We start from the raw sequence: 23395 nt of genomic DNA, 5'->3' as shown, positions 1-23395 counted from the left end.
ACAGCTATAGCAACACGTGAAGGGCTAATAACCAAGGCTTATTTCTTACCTCTGATATGTTACTGTATCTATAAAGTCCCTTGTCATTTTTCTGTTGATAGTTCTTTAGACTTTATTTTCACTTTGAATCTAAGGTCTTCTGTTATCCTGCCACAACACTGTACTGTAGATTTAATCACCATACAGTAGATATTAGGATCAGGTAGAGTCGTATCACCCTTTATAGAAGCTTACCATAGTAAAAGCTTACCATGGATAACATTGTAAAGCCCTGAGAGATCTGATAAAGCAAATTAAAAAACATGGCAAACTATGGTGCATTATAGTAAATGCATAGTATAACCATGGGAAAACTGCAGAAATAGAGTTTAAAAATAAAAAGTGTTCAACTTTTAAAAGAGGCAATGCCTGAATCTACATTATATTGGCAGGTAAATAAAGCTTGCATGGGTCTAAGTGAAAAAACTATTCTGGAATCTCCTGAAAGATGATTTGCAAGTTGCTATTAGTGTGGTAAGGGGTTATACAATGGAAAACCTTGGTTATTCCTCCTGTTAAAACAACAATGTGAAACGGTAGGGTTTGGATTGTAAGTGCATTCACGTGTCGAAAGCATTGCATGGAACCAAGCGAGTGTATGGAGAGGTTACTGATGCTTGCATGTGGTTGATTATTTGAATCTATTCAAAATAACTTGCTGGAAATGCTGGCTGGAAAACTGGCACAAGCCCTGTTGTATGTTTTGATGAGTGAATTAACACCTGCCTTCCTTTTTATCTCCTCTTCTTGTTTTGTTTTTTCTCTTTTTTGCTCTGCTTCCTGGGCTGCACTGCATAAGGAGGACAAAGTGGTTAGAATCTTTTATTAGAATCTTAATAATGCTAACAATCATGCTGAATATATGTGCCTCCATGGTTTATGATTTAGTTCATCAGGTTTTTAAATATTTCTTAATGTACTTTGATTATGAATTTACATTTATGTTTGTCTAAATAGAATTCTAACTGAAGTGCATTTTTTAATTTTTTTTAATTTTGTGTTTGTTGTGTTTCACTCATTGTCTGAAATGGTAAGATGCAATTAAAAGATCCTGCATGATTCACATTAATATTCTCACCGGCAACACCTTTCAGCCTCTTTAAGTGGCAGTCATTTAATTCCCTTTTCAAAAAGCATGATCACTCTTTGCAATGATACTTTTCTAGAAGGTCCTCTTCACGTGATGTTCATAAGCAGGCTAACAGAAGTGAAGGGGAGGCTGAAAACACCACACTGGTTCACTGACTATCTCTGATTGAGTAAAATGTGTCATATTTGGCTTTAACTTCTATTTCTCTTTTCTATTAAAATATCGGTTATATCTCGTTAGCATAGCACAGCTCCCAGAAATACATTTTTTTGTTTGTTTGTTTTGACTTAATTTTTGTATTAACTGAGGTAAAAATCCAACTTGTCCTGGGGAAAATGCCACACATTTGACGGAAGTTCCCTCTTCACTTGCTGTGTGAGGTACTAGAACCCAACCTGACCCTACGCTGTTTCCTAAGTGCAGCATGGAATGTGAGTGTAAGGCTCAAGGGCCGTATTCACAAAGCTGGCTTAAGTCTAAGACTGGTCATAAGTCGTCAATTTGGACTTAAGTCTTGTTCATGTCTAAATAGAATTTTGGCCATAAGTATGGTCTTAACTTTAAGACTACCCCCTGGAGGAAGCTAAAGTCCTAATTTGCTATTGACCCCAGCTATTTTTAACCAACATTATTGACAGATAATACTGCATGATTTATTGAAGATCAAGCACATGTGGAAAATTGCCTCCCGCGTGTTTTTGTAGACAGGGAAAACCCTTTGGAAGTTTTTACCAAGACAAGTTGATGCCGTTTTGGGAGACGGCTAATTGAAATGCTAATAAATCTTTTAAATACAGACTCTAAACCAACAGAAGCAATGCAATTCCACCTTTGTTGCAGGTTTAAAAAAAAAAAAAAAAAAAAAAAAAAAAAGGTACATTACTATTTTTAGTCACTGAAACGTATTTAAATAAATGAAACTGTCCATTTTAGAGCATTTTCTTTGAAACAAAACAGTAGAAATTGTTAACTATAAAAACGGTTAAAACAGTTATAGTTAAAACGGTTAACAAAAACACTGGTCACAGAGCAAAAATAAAACAAACCAAACAAAATCACGAACACTGACACAAAATAAACAAGTACCACGCTGGTGTATCCGGCAGGCATAGCAATTGTTATCTTTTTAATTTTCTCTTTCACTTTTCTCGCTGTCGCGTACCTGCTCTCTGTACACCTGCTACGATCAGACAAAGCTGTGGGGTTTTATACATGTGACCATCTCCGAATTAACAAATGAATCAGTCCAGAGATGGTCACATTCCACCCGACTTTAGTGGGTGTTGTTTAACCCCATCCATGCTGCCAAAAAAATAAATAAAATAGTTTTAAAATAAATAATACATTCAAATCCTACCAAAACAACACACAATTTTAATTTTAATTTTAAATACACACAAAACAATACATTAAATCACCCGTTCTTAAACCCCCCCAAAAAATCATTTAAAGCCCAATACACCACAATACATTTATTTATAAGCAGGGCTTTCCCCTGGCACCTTTAATTATGTACAGATTTTTTACTTCTGCCTTGCCACACTTACAAATATGATGCTGTAAGCTAGCGCAGAGCGAAAGCATTGTATTCAATAAAAATAAACAGTACCATAAATTGAATGACACACATAACTGTGCTTCTACGCAGCATATCACTTTATTTATAATCATAAAATATCATTATAACAATGTGTTATTAATAGAAAATATTAAATCCTATTTTACAATATGTAAGTTTAACATTATTGTGTGTGTGTGTGTGTGTGTGTATATATATATATATATATATATATATATATATATATATATATATATATATATATTATATATATATATATAAGTACATTTTCTGATATGATTATATTTCTTATAATCCCAGTGAGGAGCCAAACTGACAATTTTCCCTCAGACAGCGAGCAGCTTTCTCACAAGCAAGAGATCGTGAAGATATGTCATGTGAGGATAGAAACACGGTCTAAGTTAAGACCCCCAGAAAATCACTCTGTGAATCAGACTTAAGACTCGGTCATAACATAACATCTGCAAAATTGACTTTTTTTTTTTTTGTTCTTAAGTCACCTTTGTGAATACCATCTCTGGTAGGGACTGTAACACAGGAAATTGCATAATTGCATTGTGGCAGAAATTTAAAAAAAGAAAAAGTTACAAAAAAGTGTTTATTTTTTTTTTTTTTTTTTAGTATGCTTTTACATATTCCTCCCACATTTGGCTATGCTTCACCACACTCTAAAAAGCTTCTTCCTTGCTTTACCAGAGTAAACATTTAGAGTCGGAAACACTAAAGGATCAATAATTGTCTTACAAGTGGAGCATCAAGTTGGCAGTAACACTACAAACCTGCCTATTAAGTTAACTGCATGTTGCACTGTTTTTAACTGTTTGTGTGAATGCTGTTTTCTTAAAACAGGAAAAAAAAAAGAACACATCAGGTCATGCCCTTACAATGGTGTGTGGATAAAACTATTAGAGCTTAGCTAAGCAGCTGAAACAAGAGGTGGGAAATTGGCATGTACCTCACAGTGGGCTGATGCTGTACCTGTCTGGACTTTGTTTAGTTTAAAACCTATATAGTCTATGCTCACAAATGTGGACTTCTGAAGCTTTTCTGTACCAAAGACAGCGCAGTGCTTGGTACATATAGAAAACCACTATAATACAACACAGGAACAAACAGTGGCAAAGCCCTACACCAATAAAAGGCTTTTTCACCAAGTGAATCAGGAATAAACAAACAAAAAAAAAGGTTATAACGTGATCTAAAACAAAGGATTCCATCCTGCTACACAGTTTGAATAATAACCTACTGTAGATTTGCTTTCTATTCACTCATTGCACTCAGTGTACTATATGGTACTAATGCAACTGTGGTAAGGAAATATAATGCAAGATTTAAGGGCAAGCATAGACCGTAATGGCATGATGGTGCCATCTAGTGTTTATGAAGTCAGTACACAACGACTGCCCAGGACATTAGCACACTACACACTACGCTTTTCTTGTTAAATCCTAAATTAACAGTATTCAGTGGATTAAAAACAAAATGAGGACAACATCTGTAATGTTACGCTATCTTAAAGACAATAATACACTTAAGAGACTTGGACACACTGTTTGTGGTGGAGGTATCCTTTTCTTGTAATGATTTAAATGATGGTACTGTTTACATACGCTGTTGCTAAATCAATTTGAATCATAAAGATGTTTGATTCAGAAATCCTAACTGTTAAACAAACACCAACACAAACTTAAAAAAAAAAAAATGCATTGCAGGCTGTTGCTGGATTGTAAGTAAATACTTGGTTCCTTACTTCATCATTGGTGGTCAAAAAAAAATGGGGAGGCAGAAAAAAGCAAAGGTCTTGGGGTCCCCTCTTAAGCCCCCAGCAGCAGAAGAATCTTATTGTATTCTGACTGACAGCACTGTACATATCTTAACGTTTTGCCCCAATTCAAAGCTGTTAAACACATTTTCTCCACCAGCCAGCAGAAAAATGAAAACAGTAGCCCACCGTAATTTACTGTAATAAACTTAACTGTTACACACACTGCCAACGTATGTTTAAAATACAACATTAATATAGCATTTAGATTTCAAGACCATGTCACTTTAATATATAAAATAAATATGCATATACATATAAATAAATAAATACAAAAATAACAGGTTAAATTGGGTACCATCAGTAGTACCCAGAATACATTATTAATAATATTGTTCTGGTAGTTTGCATTTGAAGTGTAAAATATTTTAAGAAAATGTATTATAAATACCCTAAAAACAACACCATTCTTACTGGGGTTGATATACAAGCTGGACTATATTTTATGATAGCCTGTAATCCTTCTCCAGGATTTATAAATCAGTGAATTATCGTTGAAAAAAAATGAGGTGACTATCTATTAGTATGTATGTTAAACTGTAATGTATTCAATTGCAGCCACAAACATAAAACTAATAAATATGAAATGATGTGTTGTAAAAAGAGACAACTATTTTCTAAATAGTTATCTGATAATACCTGCCTACAAATTAAGAAATTCTGGAGGCAAGGAAAATTGAACGTCACTTTTATCAAAATCAGTTTATTGAAATTGTTGAATAAAGCAGGATATCCTAGGAACATAATTCTCGCTTTTCCACATACAGCAGTGCAATAGAGTACTGTACCTACTGTGCACCAGTCAACTCATACTAATTACCTGACTGTTCTCAGACTTACAGTCTTGCAAATGGGACAGCAGTATGTATAGCTTGCCAACCATTTAAAATACTAAATCATTATATGCAAGGGTACAGTTTTTCAATGGCGGTACATCATAAGTTGCAATGTGGGCAATAAGAACATGTTCTGTAAATGCTTTATTTTAAGAGATTTATTTTAAGATTACATTGATTAGGCAAGCCCCTGGCTCATGGGATATTGTGAGACTACAAATAGAGACTATGAATACAATCAAACCATTGTAATATCTGCGACAATAAGCTGAGTTGACCAAGTACCTCAATTGTTTACATTAACAAAATGAATTTTATGTTAATACAGTCAACTGTACTGTACAACCCATTGCGATAACTGAAGCATGTGGAAGCTATAAAGATATACATTGAAGAGTAGTTTATTGTATAACTTTATATTTTATTAGATAACACTATGTAACACAAATTTTGTTCCTGGGTAGTAAGTGTTATTTCCTAATTACTTATGCCTCAAAAGTATAGAAAATGGCTATTATTCCTCACAAACTTTGCTTTTGTGACCAGGACAGTGATATTTCAAAATATCACTATTTCCAATGGGAAAATGGGAAAATTTAGAAGTGAGTACTTTTTCGAGATTTACAATTATACTGTAAATACTACAAAAGATTTAGAAGTGAGTAGTTTTTCGAGATTTACAATTATACTGTAAATACCGTATAATTGTAAATCTCGAAAAACTACTCACTTCTAAATCTTTTGTAGTCATCTTTGTATTACTTTAGTATAAATACATGTTAATTTGGATTCATATGTTGTTTTTTTCTGATTTTATGTGAACGAAAAGACACACATTTGCCCATTTTCCCACTGGAAATAGTGATATTTTGAAATATCACTGTCCTGGTCACAAAAGCAAAGTTTGTGGGGAATAATAGCCATGTTCTATACTTTTGAGGCATAAGCAATTAGGAAATAACACTTACTACCCAGGAACAAAAAAAAAAAAAAAATTTGTTACACAGTGTAATGTGTTTCTAATGAGAAATGACTTAAAAAAAAACCACACCTAATTCTTTTGATTTATGCGTCTTATATACATTCCAAATAAAAATAAACTCTTTTAAAAAAAGAAAAAAAAAAAAAAAAAAAAAGAATAAAAAGATCTGTTGGATCAGAAATCCTGGTCTGTGCTTTCGCTGTTTGCTTAGTCTGACAGCTCAGCCCTCGTTTCTAATCCAGTATGAGAAGCTCAGGATACAGAGTTCAAAGAGACGATAAGCTGTTATTAGAATTCCAGCTCAGGTCATTCTGTAGAGGTCTCCTTAGTGCTGCCCTGATTGGATACAGGCTCCAGGCTGTGCCTAAAACCGAATCCAGTATTCCGAGACCTGACGATTGAAGGTAAATTCTGGATGCAGACTTAACTACGGTTACCTAATCTAAATTATGTCAGATATCTCCCATGGTGCTGATACATGGCAGCCCACTCAATGTAACAGACAGAAGCAGAAAGATAGACTTAAACTTTCCATATCTGGGATCCATGGTAAAAAAAGATACATTTGGCCTACACTGGCATCTTGATATAGACTAAATGACCCTGGATCTGATTCTGTTATTTTTTCCTTTTTATACAATTGAGGTGAAAATACACTAGTTTTCTTATAATCACCACGTTTTTGTTCAAATTCATTGTGCCTGTTCTGAAACTCTCAAGCACAATTTTCACAAATATCTAGTCCAACCCCAACATATTTTTAAATCTGGACTTGACTCCTATTCATTTGACTGTCTCTTCTTTTTTATTTATTTTTTAAATGTGGTTGTTTTCCAGAACTTTGCAATGTTGTATATGTAGTGTATAAATCATAAATGTTACACTGAATTGTATTGGTTTTGATTCAGAGGAGTGTCATATATCTTCAGTTTAAATACATTTATACAATTGTTTCTTTTTGTTTTTCTGTGGTGCAGCTTTTATTTTGACTCAGTAAACTGAGAAATGAGTCTGGTTTCATACAGATCTGATATGGTGTAGGTAGGGCTGGATTAAAGGACGTAGGGACCCTATGCTTACCCAGGGGCCCTATGCATATTGCAGTGAATGGTGTTAATGGCATATTGGGGACAGAGTGTGAGCAGAGTGGAGTGAGCCAATTGTGTACGGAGCGGGGGAGAAGAGTGGGGTAGTTGTTGGAGAGGACATTTCCAGCCCGCTCTTTCACAGCACCGAGAAGAACTGAGCACAGGTTTTAGTTTTCTAAAATACATGTTTCGGCCATGGAATTTGCACAAAAAATAAAAAAAGAAGGTGACAAATACAGTTGGAGTCACTGTACAGTATTTTCCATCATGCCTGTTCAGGGTAACCATTCATTTTCCAATTTCAAACCAAAATTAGACACTTTTATGTTTTGCAGACTTCAGAATTGCATTTAATAAAAAAATAATAATAATAATAATAAAAAAAAAAAAAAAAAAAAGCTTTTATATTCAATGTGATTGACGTTGCACTTAATAACTTATAATTCACTATGGAGGGAAACATATATAAAAAATATATATTCTTCTGATTGTCAGAAACATCATCAGTGAGTCCATCTGTCTGTGGTTATTACATATCCTATATTGTTTTTATAGGTCTACGCTTATGCACAATACAGCGCTGTGAACATGGTTTATATTTTCTGCATTCTTAAGGACAGTTCATACACTACAGGGCTGTCAGTCGGCCCCATTGAGACTCACTCATGTGTTTGTAGGTTGCTTTGAGCGCCCTATGAGATATTCGGATACAAACAAGCCCAGCATAAAGCTAATTTGATACAAATTATGCACAGTTTGAAATAGGTGAGTACACTGTACACAACATCATAGGAACCTGTTAATTGCAAGATGGTATTTCCTAGCCTTTATTTTATTTTCAATTTACGCCTTTTTTCAGTACCAATCAATAATGAGGAAGTGTCTTCGAATTGAATTAGATAACTTATCTGAACACTTTATTTAGGCTTTTTTCTTTTCTGATCATAGGCTTGTTAAACTGCATATGTCTTTTTTGCTTTATACCATACGACATAAATCACATGCAAGTGATAATAATTAAATCTCACTTGTTAATGATCATTTTAATTTACATTCAAACATAGATAGCAATATGGATCACAGACAAAAAAAAGCTTCAGTCCCAGGCACAAAAGCATTAGCAAGTGCATAATATAACATCCACTGGGGTTAATGGGTCAGTGGTTTTGTTAGTTAACAAGAAAGTCCAGCAGCTAATATATTGTAGCTTGCACGGGGGAAGGCAGCAGCGGGGCTGGTAGGTGACGTAATCACATAGAAAGACATAAGCCCGATATATGCTCCTTGCAAAGGAGCCAGCTCTTTTGTACAGCGGTAACGGCGCTATGCTTAAGTGCGAGAGGTTCACGCCCGCCCTCCACGTGTGTGTGGGTTGCCTCGCCCTGTGTTATGCGGGAGCCGGGATCGCTACAATATACAGTAGCAGCAGATTTTTGTATTTTATTCCAAACCTGTTTATAGATTCCTTCTACGGACCAGTGATAGCATTGCATTAAACAAAACAAAACAATGTAGTTTAACAAAAAAAGGGAATCACTTTTCTGTCCTTTACTTCTTTTTGGGTTTTCTTTTGTAGCGAGCAAAACAAACACTATGGACTTAAACCGTTCTTGCCGGCTGCAGACATCTGCATTCGAATTTCCTTCAGCCTCCCGCATTGTACACGTTTACCTTTACCCACCTTTTTTTCTAAAATTCCAACTTCCAAATGAAAAAGGAAAGTTTCTATACTGTAAAGAGGCATACTGTGCACATTTGAGACAGGACAGGTTTTCAAATTGGCCTTTAAACCAAAATAAATACGTAAATTGAGCCTGATTCTTTCATTTTATCCTGCAGACTGATGTCTCTGACGTAGTAGGGCCAGGGACAGATCTCTCCCAGGAGGTAGAGGGTGTGGGGCATTTGGTATTACTAGCAGGAAGCTGTTTGCGTGAGAGACTCAGAGACCAGATATGCTGTAATTGAGAAAGACATCCATAGCCGTCATAAAATAACAAAATTAACCAAAAGAAAGCTTCTGTGCTCCTCTTTTGCTGTGTGTGAGGGCCCGTCCGCCAAAATGCAGTTTTGTAAAATGTCACAAACAAGCAATGACCTCGTGGGTGCCCTAATTCTGCTGGGGTCCCTACGTTATAGTGTAATTTGCGTATAGGTTAATCCAGCCCTGGCTGTAGGTATGAAATCTAATTTGTGTCAGGCCACACCACTTCAATTTGAGAAAGTACATTTTAGAGAGCAATTGAGATCTGTAAACAAAACCTCTTAGAGTCAGAGTTTATGTTCTGTTTAACAGTCAGTTAAATGGGGCACCTTTTATGGCAAGGACCTTTTTTTCTATATGATGTTGATTTATGACATGCAAAAGAAATGGATTCCAGAAGGATATTTCAGTTATTAATAATGATAGGTGCTTGTTTTGGAAAATGTTGGCATCCATTATCCTGCATTTTCCTGGTGTATTAAACAATGTTGAAGTCGTCACATTAGACCCTAGTAATCCCTCATCATTGTGTTTAGTTGGTTGCCTGACATCTGTGGATTGTTAAACTGAATCATTACTCAGGCCCGCTTTAGTTTAGATTAGTTTGGACTCAGTCCCAGTATATTCAATCAGGGAATACTGCTTGTGCGCTGTCAGAATGTTGGTCATGCAGAGACACAGCACAGAAGTCATTTAAAATACAAGTTGCATTGTGACATTTTGTCATGATTGCTTGAAGCGTTTTACACTTTTAAACTTAACTGTAATAACTAGATTTAACTGCTTTTATACTTCTGAAAAAAAAAAAAAAAACTAACAAGCAAACAAAACTTGTTCTGCAAGGAGCTACTTAATCATTAGAGATGACTACCCTGTAAGTATTATAAATAATTAGTACTTACTGTTATATTCTATATGGTAATACTGCCATAAAGTGGTATATTGAGTTTGTGCAAAAGACATACGCTTTGATAAGAAAACATCCATTTAAACAACAGGAACAGAGATGCTGACCATTTCATTAAATCCAATTTCTTTGATTTTCCACTTAAAAATGGCTGTAGTTTCATGGGTTCCTATCAAATGTCATATAATACAGTTTTTTGGCCTATGATTTAGTAGTGAATCAGTGTGGAGATGTGGTAAGGCTTATTTGTGGCCTGTCACCGATTGGAGACTTGAGATTTGACATTTTTAATAAGGCCTTTCCTCATGTGTAATCAGTATTGTTGCAAAAACTGATCAATTTCCTGTTCTATTCTTTTTGGAATGTGGAAATGATATGGGAATTGATTTGATTGTAAACAATATAGATATTGTCACTTCTTAAACAAATACATTATAAAATTGTGTGATTTTTTTTGGACAAAATGTATAGGAACATTCAGGAGAAAAGGCTGCTTGAATTATTTATTTTATTCTCATTTAAATAAGAAGTCCTAAATATACTGTATTTATTCAGTTGGAATTTTTTAGTATTTCAGTATCTTTTTTTTTTTCAATTTGAGCAGTTTTGCACTTATCTGGGTTTGCATTGGTATTTATTTGTAACAATTATTTATATAAAAATAAAACTATAGTCAGAATAGCTGGTATATAATATAATGCATTATTGTCCCTTAAGTACACCAAAAACTATAACCATACCGGCCCGGTTTGTTAAAGCTAAGAATTATGATTGATCATGCCGTATTTTAACTGGGCATAAATTTCTAGCAATTAATGAGATCATTATCTGTAATGGTCTCTGGTACACAGTCAAAACTGTTAATAATACTTATGGTAAGGTTATATAGTTATGGTAATAATATGAAAAAAAAAAATACTTGCTAATATCTTATAACAGTTTTGCCTGGAGAATTTTTACATATTTTTTTTTTCCTTTTAAAAAAGCTAAATAAAATATTTTTGAATGTATTTATTGTTGAATACAATATGGTCTGTAGACCAGACAGAAAGTAACTTAACATAACAAAGATAGACTACTATGATTAACAGAGAACTATATCCAGTATACAGTCACTTTTTTCCCCTTTGTTCTGTTAAATATAAATGTTCTTATTTTATCAAAAGCAATTTGTAAGGGAAGTTAGAAGAACAGGATATTTTTTAAAACTCCCAGCCTCCTACTTAATGAACCGAATTATATTACAGAAATGAAAAAAAAACACTAGAAATATAAATCACATTGAAAAATAATATTACTTAGTGCCTTATGCTGCTAGTCTAGCTGGCTCAAAGCCACATCTCTCTGGGCGGATTCTTGTCAGAATTTCCCTTTCTAGTTGTCCCACCAATTTTAACCCAAAGTTATTACCAGCATAGAAGCAAAAACCTTAATTGTTGTCTAGAGTCACTGGCCTGGATGAGTTACTGATGGAACTCAGGATCTTCATTACTTCATATTGTACTGGGATACTTGCCTCCATAGATCTTGTCATAGAGAAAGGAGCTTTGCAGCCTAACAATACTCCACCCTACACACCTGTCCAATTGGGCCAGCTTTAAAATCGTTATACCACAGTGTTCATGCTCTGTACTACAAGTCCCTGAGAACCATCGTGTAGCATGTCCAGCATCTACAGGTGACCTTACCTGTGTGAAATCTACTCTGCTACCTGTAAAATATACTATTTACATTAACTCCACTATAAAAAAAAACAAAATGTGCAGTACTAAATTGGGCCCTTGGAATTGATCAGAAACCTCAATTATTTACAGTTCTGTTATGTTTAGTTATTATTTCTTATATTTTATCATTTTTTTATGTATTTATTCATTACCGTACATGTGCTCTGTTGTTATCACGCGTAGAGGGCATTTAATCTGTTTTCTTGTTTTTGAAATAGGTAATGTGGGTATGCAATTTATGTCGTAAGCAACAAGAAATTCTAACAAAATCAGGAGAATGGTTTTTTGGAAGAGGTCCGCAGCCATCCAGTCAGGATGGGGCTTTGAGCGATACAGCGACTTGTGGTGATGCACCTAGAGAAAAGAAGGTCCGGCTTCAGGAACGATCAAGATCGCAAACCCCCCTGAGCACTGTGGCAGGATCCCAGGAGGCTCAGCCACAGATTGCACTCACTGACAGGGGCGAGGGGCCAGACATGCTATCGTCCAGGTCAAGAAGTGAACCCCCAAGGGACAGGTAAGGGACTCGCACCCAGACTTGCTTCTGGGCTGTGCAGTGGAAGTATGGGACAAACATAGTGGGTAGAACTTGTGGGCAAGTCCGTAAGTAATCAGATTCTATAAAAAGTTAAATTCTAGCTAAACACAGAAAATATCCTTTCAGCAGCCTCTGTAAAACTGCACATCAAACTGTTTCCAGTTATTTATTTATTCTAAATATTTACAGAGCCCTTTGTGTGTGCATGCTTTTTTACAAAGTGTCCCAATATCACTAGAAAGGGGGTGCTGCCCTTTAAACTCTGTGCCTGCAAGGGAAAATCAGAAACATTATGTCCTTCTTTAAGCCACACCCATTACCTGTGTAGTGACAAATAAGAAACTCCATATCTCTTTGACAGTTAAAGGTGGTGCGTCATTTTGCTATTCTATTCTATCAGGCACATTCAGTTTTGTCTCGAGGCCTCACAGTTCCTCTTTCAGGCCCAGTATCCATGGTGACTGTTATGACTAATGCTAACTGTTAACTCTAACAAAGCAGAGGATGCCTCAGTTTTACAGCCTGTTTGAGCAGTGGGTGTTAATATATTTGATTCATCCTGTTTGGGTGCTTTGCAATTGTTACAACATTATGAAATTGTAAAGCTGCATTCCTTTTTGCAATATTGTATGTTGTGCTATATCTAATTAATATTTGTTCTTTTGGAGTTCATAAGCTGCAACAGTCTTTATGATTATTTTGTATTGTGAACATGTAAAATCCTGAATGGACAATGCAACTCATTTCAACCAAGACTTTAATAAACACATTGAATCACTCTTCCCTCAGATGTACTAATCCTGTTCTCAAAGGCCAGAAACCAACAGCAGTAAATGATAAATGTGCTATACCTTTTAAACTCCTACACAACTGTATTGCTTATATTACATGTTAGCATGTATACGTTAATATTTCGAAAATGTTTTTATGGAGATATGTTTTAACTCAGGACCAAACCCTCTCCTGTTTGCTTTCAATGGCATTGTTGTCAGTACTAGATGAACTTGTTAAGCAAGGGCAATGTTATACTGTATAACATTATCCAGAGATTCTGGGGCAAATATATCTTTGTACAATAGCTTTAAAATTACAGTGAGCAATTATCACTTCATATAGAGTAGATTTGTTGATTTTCTGGTGGAAAAAGCCCATGGCAGTCCAAATGAACATTGCTACATCAACTGGAAGAGGCTGGTAAAAGCAGTGAGCAGTGGGAACTGATCTATGGAGAAGAGTCGCTAAAGATGTGTCGCAGACTTGTACAAAAAACCTGTGCATGTTATTAGAAGTCATCTATAAGCTGGGATGAAGTAAGGAGGTCAAGCAAACATTTTAAAAAGAAAACACTGAATGGATGTCCAATATTTACTTATGATCTTGAATTTTCTTGACTTAAAAGTATTATTGTTTTATTTTGACAACATTATGGTATGTACCAATACACAACAAATTCACTATATCGCCATGGTGGCTGGTAATCCTGTAGGACTATATGCACAAAGCTTTTCATTCCAAATTGATATTACAAGGGTAATGCCGATGTAAATACTAATACTAGGCCTAATAATTTTTGGTTATGTCTGATTTGGTGAAAAAGTTGTGCTAATGATGATTTGGAGTAGCTTTGAGAATCTAGCCCATAGTCTGCTAACAGTTCTACCCAAGTTCTTAAATGGTAACCAATAATAACTTATGTTTAATATGACTTTGTTTTTTATTCCAGGAAAAAACCCACACCAGTTCAAGAGCAGAATAGGAAAGGAGGTCATAAAACTGAAAGAAAGCGGGTTCCAAAAATTCAACAGGGTGAGAGGCAGGGCCAGAGGCAAGCTGAGGAGCGCCACGAGAGCAGACGCTTGGAGAAGGGCAGGTCACAGGATTACCAGGACTTGGACGAGGAAAGTAGAAAAGCTGAGGAGGAGAAACAAAGAAATGAGGAAGAGTTTCAGACGCCGTACCGGAGTGACCCGAACTTAGCAAGATATCCCTTAAAACCCCAGTCGGAAGAGCAGCAGATGCGGTTTCACGCGAAGGTTTCGAAAGCGCGGCACGAACGGAGGCACAGTGATGTAGCTTCGGCCAATACAGAGATGGTGTCGGAGGTGCCTGAAAACAGACTGGGAAGGCGGTCTCAGCAGCCAGGAGCAGAGGATCGCAAGTCGCCAATGGAGAATCAAAGGTCGTATTCAATAGAAAAAACTGGGGATGTGCAAATTTCGGTTTCTAAGAAAATAGCCAATCACAGCCCACCCATGCAAAGGCACAGCCCGGTTCCCGCTCAACAGTTAGAGTGTAAGGACCAAGACTGGTGCAAGAAACAGTGCCACCTAGACCCCAGTTCTGCTGTAATTATCCACAAAACTAAGAGGGAGAAGATGGAAACCATGCTGAGGAATGACTCCCTAAGTTCTGATCAGTCAGAATCCCTGAGGCCTCCCCCACCCAAACCTCACAAAACAAAAATAAAGAAAAGGCAGATGTCTGTCAGTAGCTCAGAGGAAGAAGGAGGGTCAACGCCAGAGTACACGAGCTGTGAAGACGCTGAGATTGAGAGTGAAAGTATAAGTGAAAAAGGTAAGGCTTCTCTCACTCGTGTATTAATGCCAGCTATAGTTGGGCATGTTAAGACTACATACTATACAGTAGAGTAGAAAAACTAATAATAATAATAATAATAATAATGTAGTAAAGGCCTGGACACACCAGTGCTTCACTTTGTATTGTGTTGCTTCATTTCACCTGACGTAACTTTATTATATAATAATGATTCTATGTACCCTCACACACTAGGACGTTTCTTCACATCATGTCTAGGAGCGGCGCGTCCAGATTTCTCCCAGAGCAATTTTTTATGCCCCGCTTGACCAACGCTTCCGCACTCGACCAATAAAAGTCAACTCCTGGGTGACGTCAATCCAAGGCACTGTACAACTAAACTTTACGTCTATACAGCATCTTTAACATTAGGCAATATATAGTTATATACATACATTTTTCCTATATAAAATAATCAATTTTATTGTTCCTACCCAATACCCACACCAAATTGAGCATAATCCAATTTATCTGATACATATAGCCACTCTCTGGGACCAATGCTCTCCTTTGTCAGATTTTCTTTCACCAATTCCAATTCCAATTTTGACATCCTGAAAATGTTGCTCATCAGACTCAAGTTCTTGTATCAAGGTTTGATACTCCCCAAACCTTTCTCTTCTTCAGCTGGTCATGAACTCACCATCTTCTCTTTCTTTTTTGATATAAACTGCCAAATAAAATAATCTTGTCTTCTTTCTCCTCCTCCTCTTCTTCTGTTGATGTCACACTTTCCATGTCTTCCCAAAACACTTTTTATTAGGTAAGAGCAACAGTGGGAGGTGGGAGGGTATTTTCAGGCTAAATGGAATGCTATAAAGTACTGTTTTACCCAGGAAAGGGAATTGGTGCTTGGGTAAAGACTCGCTGGTGTGGCACTATCTATCTCACGTCAGAAAAAAACCTGCGCAAAGCGACATGAAGCAAAGCGACACGAAGCGAATCGCTGGTCTGACCAGACCTTAAGGAGACAACATTTCTTAGAAAAGTTTGCTTGCTTGGTATAAATGTTTAAAAGGCATGTTATGTAATGTTTGCATTAATTAATTTATTATAGTTGTTTTTGTTATTTGGTATTTTTTAAAAGCCACTCAAATATTTAACATTCAGTCCTTGGGTAAGTGCCCTTTATAGTGATAAAGCAGTCTTGATGTTGAAGCAATTAAGAGTTATCAAATGATTTTAACCCTGGGGAAGCTGATGGAAGTTTTAAACACTTTTAAAAATCTATGCCTCAGAGAAGCAACAGTCGAAAATCTGTCACACTCAGGAGACTTGGGATTACTAATCTTCCTAAAACCGTCATTCAGGGCTGTGAACAATTAACTTTTTTTGTAGTTACAATACTTTATATACATTACAGTAACTACACAAATTATGGAAGCAACAAATAATTTACAGCAAGACTAGGGTAGGGATTGTATTGCCCATGTTTCTTCACTCAGACGCTTTACTTACCTAATACCTTGGTATCTCTGAATAGATAATTGTCTCTTCTTTAAAAATATGCAAAAGATTTTAATGAGTAATTCATCTCACAAGTCTAACGGTACCCCAAACTGTTCACCTTTTTTGTAGTAAGCAATAAACAACTTGGTAAGGAGAAAAATAGGCAACAAAATCCCTACCCCCAGGGACTGGTTTCTGCAATTTGTGTTGGTACTGTAGAGGCGTGATATGTGATTTCACAGCATAATGAGTTTTTAGGGCTGCACGTTAATATGAACATTATTATTTTGTGGACCATTATTTTCTATACATTTTTACAATGAAGAAATAGCCCTGTACACTTTATATCCCACTTTCAAAGTCATAAGCAATATTACTTTGTGAACATGCATTTATTTATAATTGTGTGTGAGGCTTGAACTATTACAGAGAAAGCAGAACAGGAATGCTGTCTTTGCATGAGGTGTGATAGCTGCATTGTATTTATAAACTGTAAATTGACTGTTGCACAAAAGCTCCTGTCAACCCCCGCAAAATTTTGTATCTTGTTAATTGCACATCCCCTGGGCTTGCTTGAGAATGTGTATTCCAAGAATCTTCAGAATAGACTAAAATAAGCTTCTTTAAAATGTAAAACTTGACTATCCAATACGTCACTCAAATGAGCAGCATCGCCTTGAGAATGACTGCACTTGACCTAAACTAATTCTGGCTAGGTGTAAATATTCCCTCAGTAGCCACTACCAGCCACTGTTACTTGACTACATGTATACCTTAAATACACAAATGCAATCTGAAAGGTCAGTAGGGGCAAGGTTTGGAGAACATTTGAAGAGGGTTAGGCGTAAGGGCCCACATTTTTAATAAATCCCAAATCATATTTTTCCAAATGGTGTACTGATTTTTACAGAACATGCTTATAGAGTTTCAGCGTGGGCTATATACTTTTTGAACATAGTATATAACAATTGTGATTGCAACTGTATGGGGCAATAGGTTATGTTGGTGGCAGCAGTTCTGCATGTTCAGAGTGCAGACCGATGCTCCAGCTGTTAAGTTATGTGAGACAGAGTCTTTACTTTTCACTTTTTTTTTTTTTTTTTTTTTTTTTTGACTTACACATTAAATAAATTGCAGACATCTGGTTAACTGGCTTTGATATACACGGTGTTGGGGACAAATGCATCACTTGTGTTTAACGCGCACTCAGAACTGAAATCTTATAACTATGCTAATGATAATATGACACTGAGATTTATAAAGTACTTGGTCTTTAATAGCATTGCTTACAGATAACCCATTGTCCATATTGGTTTAAGGTAGAAGAGAAATGTACACCATTTTACAAAACAGGAAACATGTCTATATTTTTTTAATTACGCATTGTTCATTTAAGAAAGTATTTGTTGTACATTGAAGTACACAGATATCATGTGTATATTGCACTGTATGTTTTTATCTGAAGCTAAAACAATGCTTTCCATCTGTCCTTCAGCCCGACCCTTACACCCTTTAGATCACAGAGGTAACTGCCACACAGGTAAAACAGGTCAGTTTGTGGGAAAAGTTTGACTTACTGGTAAATAAACAGTTGTAAAGTACAGACAACTTTGGATTTTTTTAAAGAGCAAGTAGCTTGAAATGAAAATGTATTTTCTTTTTTTTTTTTTGTTACTCAGATATTGTGTTTATACAGTATTAGTAACTAAGCGCCAGCACCATTTAGTGTCAAAAAATAAATAAAAAAATAAAAAAAGCAAAAGCAAACTTAACCCAAAGTGTCAGCTCACTAAATAGAGCTGGGTCTCGCTTCTGTAAAGACATTTTACACATCTCTGTGGCAGGCAGCTGGAACTGAAGAGTAATGGAAGCATGTCAAAACAGCCAACATAAATAATAGCAATTATAAATCATCTGATTTGGTTACATTTTTGCACAAGTACACCGTTCCCATTAATTTTCAAGTGTAAGTAGGTCATGTCTGTAATTTTTCGCAAGGCACAATAAAGATATTATGATGATATTTGCTGTGTAACAGAATGGCAGATACCAGAATACATGAGGCTAGTTAATATTTGGGACATATTTTTGGATTTGAATGAAGAGACAATTTCCTACCTTGGTTTAATTTGTTAGGGGTTATGTTTGGATAGATAGTTAGACAGATTGATATAAGGTACAGTATACAATACTCTGTCAAACACAGTGTGTTATTCACCAGAGTACAAGTACAGCAACAGTTTTATTGGTGACATTAAATCCCAGGTTGGATTTCTTGCCAGTCTTGCCGCAGGGTCCTGTTGTAAAATAAACTTTGTAGTTAAGCTGGGAGGCAACTGCTGTGCCCTGTTGTAATAAATAACATTTTTGATGCCTTTTCCCTTTTAAAGGTATAGCAATGAATATAATAAAAGTCATTTTAAAACATTTAAGATAGTTACCTTACAAGTCTGTGGTGAATGATTTGTACAATATAGTATAAACCAACCAATTACAGACAAGGATTTGTGTGTGTGTATGTGTATGTGTATATATATATATATATATATATATATATATATATATATATATATATATATATAAACTGCACAATTCTAGTTATAATAACCTTTTAAAATTGCAGTTTCCTTTCTTTGAGCTTTAGAAATAAAATATGTAGTTTGTAACCTCCTACCGCTGCCAGTAACAGCAAAAACATTCCTATTCCAGAGCAACATTGTGGGATGCAGCTTTACATTCTCTGAAGGAAGTTCTTTTATAATTACAAAATACTAAATGGTAGAATATGTTGCTGTTGTTTTTTGTACATTACTTGACTTTTTCACAAATGTAGGAGTTATGCATTTAAACCGCATACTAGAGCACAATTCAAGGTGCTGCTATACCGCACTGTTTATTTTCACACAAAATAAGGCTTTTAAAGAGTAAGTAGTGGGGTTCCAGAAAATATAGCATTGCATGTTTAAATAAAGTACCTGTAATTTTTCTTTTCATTGCTAACATCCTAACAACTTTTTACACTTATACCTTTTAAAATCTGTTTTAAAGCTCTTTTAAAAACGGCCGCTCTAGTGCACTGATAGTGTAAGGATTATTGCCCATATTGTCAAACAGGTAACACAGCAATAATGAACCCATGATGTGGTATGGGAAAGAAAAGCCAGAGCACTTGTCATGTTTTTTTTTTTTTTTATCGCTCTTCCTGCAGCGATTTAGAGGACAGATCTCAAACCACAGTGCACTAGAGCAGCCATTTTGAAAATAGCTTTGAAACAGACTTTAAAGTTATGAGTGAAAAAAGTTGTAAGGATGTTAACAATGAGCAGAAACATTACAGGGTCTTTCTTTAAACATTTGTAGCAGCACGTGGGGACATGTAACGCTATATTTTTCAGAGCCCTGTTTACTTACACTTTAAGGTCAGTTTATTGACCTCAAACACATGGTTGCTGAAATGTAAATATGTAAGTGCTGCTACTTCCTGCAGAACATCAGGCATTTTAACTTACAACATGCAGTCTAATATTTGTCTGAGCTCGGAGTAGGTTGCAAACTTGAAATCCTCGCCTTGTTCAGTTTCAAATACAAGAGTGGGCTCCAGTTAATTGTCATACAGTACAAACTGGTAAGTTCTCCTTTTTTGTAGTGAATGATAGTGGATGTTCAGTTTTTGTAGTACAAGCAGTACAGTAAGGGTTTTATCTTTTATTGCGTTTCCATGTCCACTTCCATGTGCTATACGTGTAATGTTTTTTTTTTTTGTTTGTTTGTTTTGTTATTCATACCTTATGGGGTTTGTTTGTAATGTACTTTTGTATGGTTGATTGTCAACAAAACAGTTAGGGTAGACTTGATGAATGTGCTCAGTTTAGAGAGTAGTGGTTGTTTCTATTTGGACTTTCTTTAGCCATGATATGACTATAAAGAAATACTTTCTTGCTTGGAGTCACTGGAAGCACTTATACTCACTTACATACGTCAGTACGATCTTATGACCGAATCATCGCATGGACATTTGCTACAAGATGTTATTCCACATGCACATTGCAGATTGAAACCAAAGAAAGACACTCTTCCATTTAGGGTATTTCGTTAGCATACATTAGGCTGTAAAAAACCAAGCAACATATTTTTCATTGCATTTAGCCTCCACAACACTTTGTCTTCCACGTTTCTTTAATGGGGTGGGGGGGAACGGACAAAGATGCAAAACTTCAGAAGACTAAGGCAGTTTCTGCACCCGTAAGGGGAAGTCTAATCTATTACAGCTCCATTGGGAAATGCAATGTTAAATAGCAATTATAGCTGCTGCAAAGGTATTGATTTCTGTGATGCTCTAGGTTGTGCGTTCCTTTATAGTGCTCCAACAGCATACAGTGAAAACATTAATTAACTAAACTGCAGACAGAATTTAATCTTTATATCTTGCCAGACAGTTGATGTTGGTCCTATTGAATCGTTTGCGCCTCTCTCCTTGTGGGAAAGCATATTAGCTTCTCATGCTGTACCTGTGGATTACCATGCTAATCTGTGGTTGCACTGCTCTGCAGAGATTTGTTTTGATGACTGTTGCATTTCTGACCTCGTTGTCTACTGTCGCACTGCACTGTATTTTGTTTTTATAGTTATCGTCGACAATGCTTTAGTCTGGAAATAATAAGTTCAGGCAATTTGATGTGCCTTGGCTACAAGTAAATACCATTGAGGTTTTCCACACATGACGGTTTTTCTGTTTGGAGATAGAACTTCTGGACGTTAACAGCAATGTTTGCTGGGGTTCTCCAACTTCTACTAAATACTTTGAACTCTGGGACAGGTAAACCACTGCAAGCTGAGCTGATCTATTAATCAACTGTGCCATTGATTTTATGTATTGTTTGTTTCAAATGTTGTTCAGCACAAATTTTTATTTGTCATAGTGAAAAACAGAACTTGAATGCACTGTAAAAGCACAGTAACAACTTAGAAGGTTAATTTGAGGAAACAATTATAGAAACTAATGGTAAATTGTGATGTTGTTTTCAAGATGTAATTTAATGTTCTATAACTCATAGTACAAGTTAGTTGGAATAATAAAATGAAAGACGGCCAAATGATCCTGTTATGTCTGGTATTTTCAGCTGCTGTCTTTGGCAGAAGACAGTTGGGTTGCCCATCTCCCGAACAATGCTGTGGTTAGTAGACTTCAGAGTCTCTTTAAATATTATTCTGTGTTTGTTTTAGCTAGAATCTGTGCTTACAGAATACCACAGTTCTTTGCACTGCTGAAACTAGTGAAGAACATGCAGCAGCTGACATAGTACTGTAATATTAGTTTGATGTGAAACATTTTCCTTTTTTATTAATTATATTTTAGTTTATAGAAATTATGTTACAGATACAATTGACAGTACTGGCTTTGGTGATTAGATACACTAGGTTTGTTTTGCAATAAATAAACACAGTTAAAGCTCATTATATGATTGTATGTGCTAAAACATAATATACCTAATTTCTCACAGTAATTCTGTAAAACACACTTAACCAGTGGTCATAACTCCAGATTCGATTTATAAAAAAAAGTTAAGAAAGTTAAAAAAAAAAGGGGGGGTTCTTTTGAAGTGTCTAATGTGGCAAAAACAGTGTATAAATTTATTGTTAAATGTATCCTTTCTCAAAAGACACTTGAAGCATTTGTCTAAGAAGTTTCTCTCAGTATAACTATCCCTGTAACTTTAATAGGCAAGAAGCTATAAACAACACTTGCTTTTAGACACACAATGATTTTTTTTTTAATTTCCTAATGCAGCTGTAGTCAATGATATGTTGGATTTCATGCACCACTTAAACCATATGCAGTCAGAGCAAAGATATGCCCCGGCAGACTTTTTTTGTGGTGCGAAATGTAGTTTGTGTATAGTCAGGTACTACATTGCTTTATATAGCTATGCTGTTGCATTTCGGAAACTTCTATTTCTGGAATGGGACATAACAACAGCATAGATCAGCAGTGTTTTACAAATAGGTCAGGTTCGCTGTTATGTAACTCATGAGAGATATAAACCAGGAAGCTTGCTTGAAATGGGCAGGCTGGAATACAGAAATCCCATGCATGTTAATTTAAGGCTAGAATTTTTGTTTTCTGATGGCAAACTGCCCGTTTACCAGGAGTAAGCCCTCAAGCCTTTAGTAATTGTGATTTTCATCTCATTTGCCTTCTAAATTCCACTTTTTGTTTAATACCAAATTAAGCTGCTCTGCTAAAATATAATTAAATATATTGACAAATCAGATGAAATTGAGCAATGCTCTATTGTAGACCTGAAAGAGATTACTGCTTCAAATATGTGACAACATGTAGTATCTTCTAATTATTATAATAATTATTATTATTTTGTGAAGATTTATTTTTAAAGATACACACAATTCTTGTGGACATGCTTTTAAATGTCATAAATAAAAAAAACATTGCAGTACAGCACTGTATTAGTATTCCAGGAGCTGGCTCCACACTGTGGAAGTATTGATAAAGTAATGAAGCAGGTCAATGACGATTGTAAAAATGTATAGTGTGGAAGATTCTGTGGGCATTGTAGAAAAGGAGCCTGCTTATTGGAAGAAAGAAAGTCCTTTTTCTCTAACGTCCAGTAATACACTATAAAGATACAATATTCTATATCAGAATGCATATACAGTTGAATTGGGTAACTTGAATACATTGTTAGTGTTCACAAAGGACTTGTCACCGGGCTTTAACTCACAAGTTATTTAACTAATGTAGTT

The 23395-nt window shown here is 35.6% G+C and overlaps 1 protein-coding gene across 14 annotated transcripts in view; it reads left to right on the top strand.

Moving 5' to 3' along the window:
• LOC121316827 (regulating synaptic membrane exocytosis protein 1-like) overlaps window positions 1-23395 on the top strand; it is a 127817-nt gene that overhangs the window by 41868 nt on the left and 62554 nt on the right. For 12 of the 14 annotated variants that reach the window (XM_041252058.1, XM_041252063.1, XM_041252055.1 and 9 more), the window contains 4 exons: window positions 839-850; window positions 12270-12568; window positions 14313-15163; window positions 21754-21807. In XM_041252058.1, the coding sequence (XP_041107992.1) occupies window positions 839-850; window positions 12270-12568; window positions 14313-15163; window positions 21754-21807 (1216 nt within the window). The remainder of the gene's footprint in view (window positions 1-838; window positions 851-12269; window positions 12569-14312; window positions 15164-21753; window positions 21808-23395) is intronic. The other 2 variants (XM_041252056.1, XM_041252059.1) reach the window with 2 other exon arrangements.

The sequence above is a fragment of the Polyodon spathula genome, chromosome 6, assembly GCF_017654505.1.
Source record: "Polyodon spathula isolate WHYD16114869_AA chromosome 6, ASM1765450v1, whole genome shotgun sequence".
In the NCBI taxonomy this organism is placed as follows: Eukaryota; Metazoa; Chordata; class Actinopteri; order Acipenseriformes; family Polyodontidae; genus Polyodon; species Polyodon spathula.
Note: the sequence above shows the minus strand (reverse complement) of the source record. Positions and strands in the feature narration are given on the sequence as shown.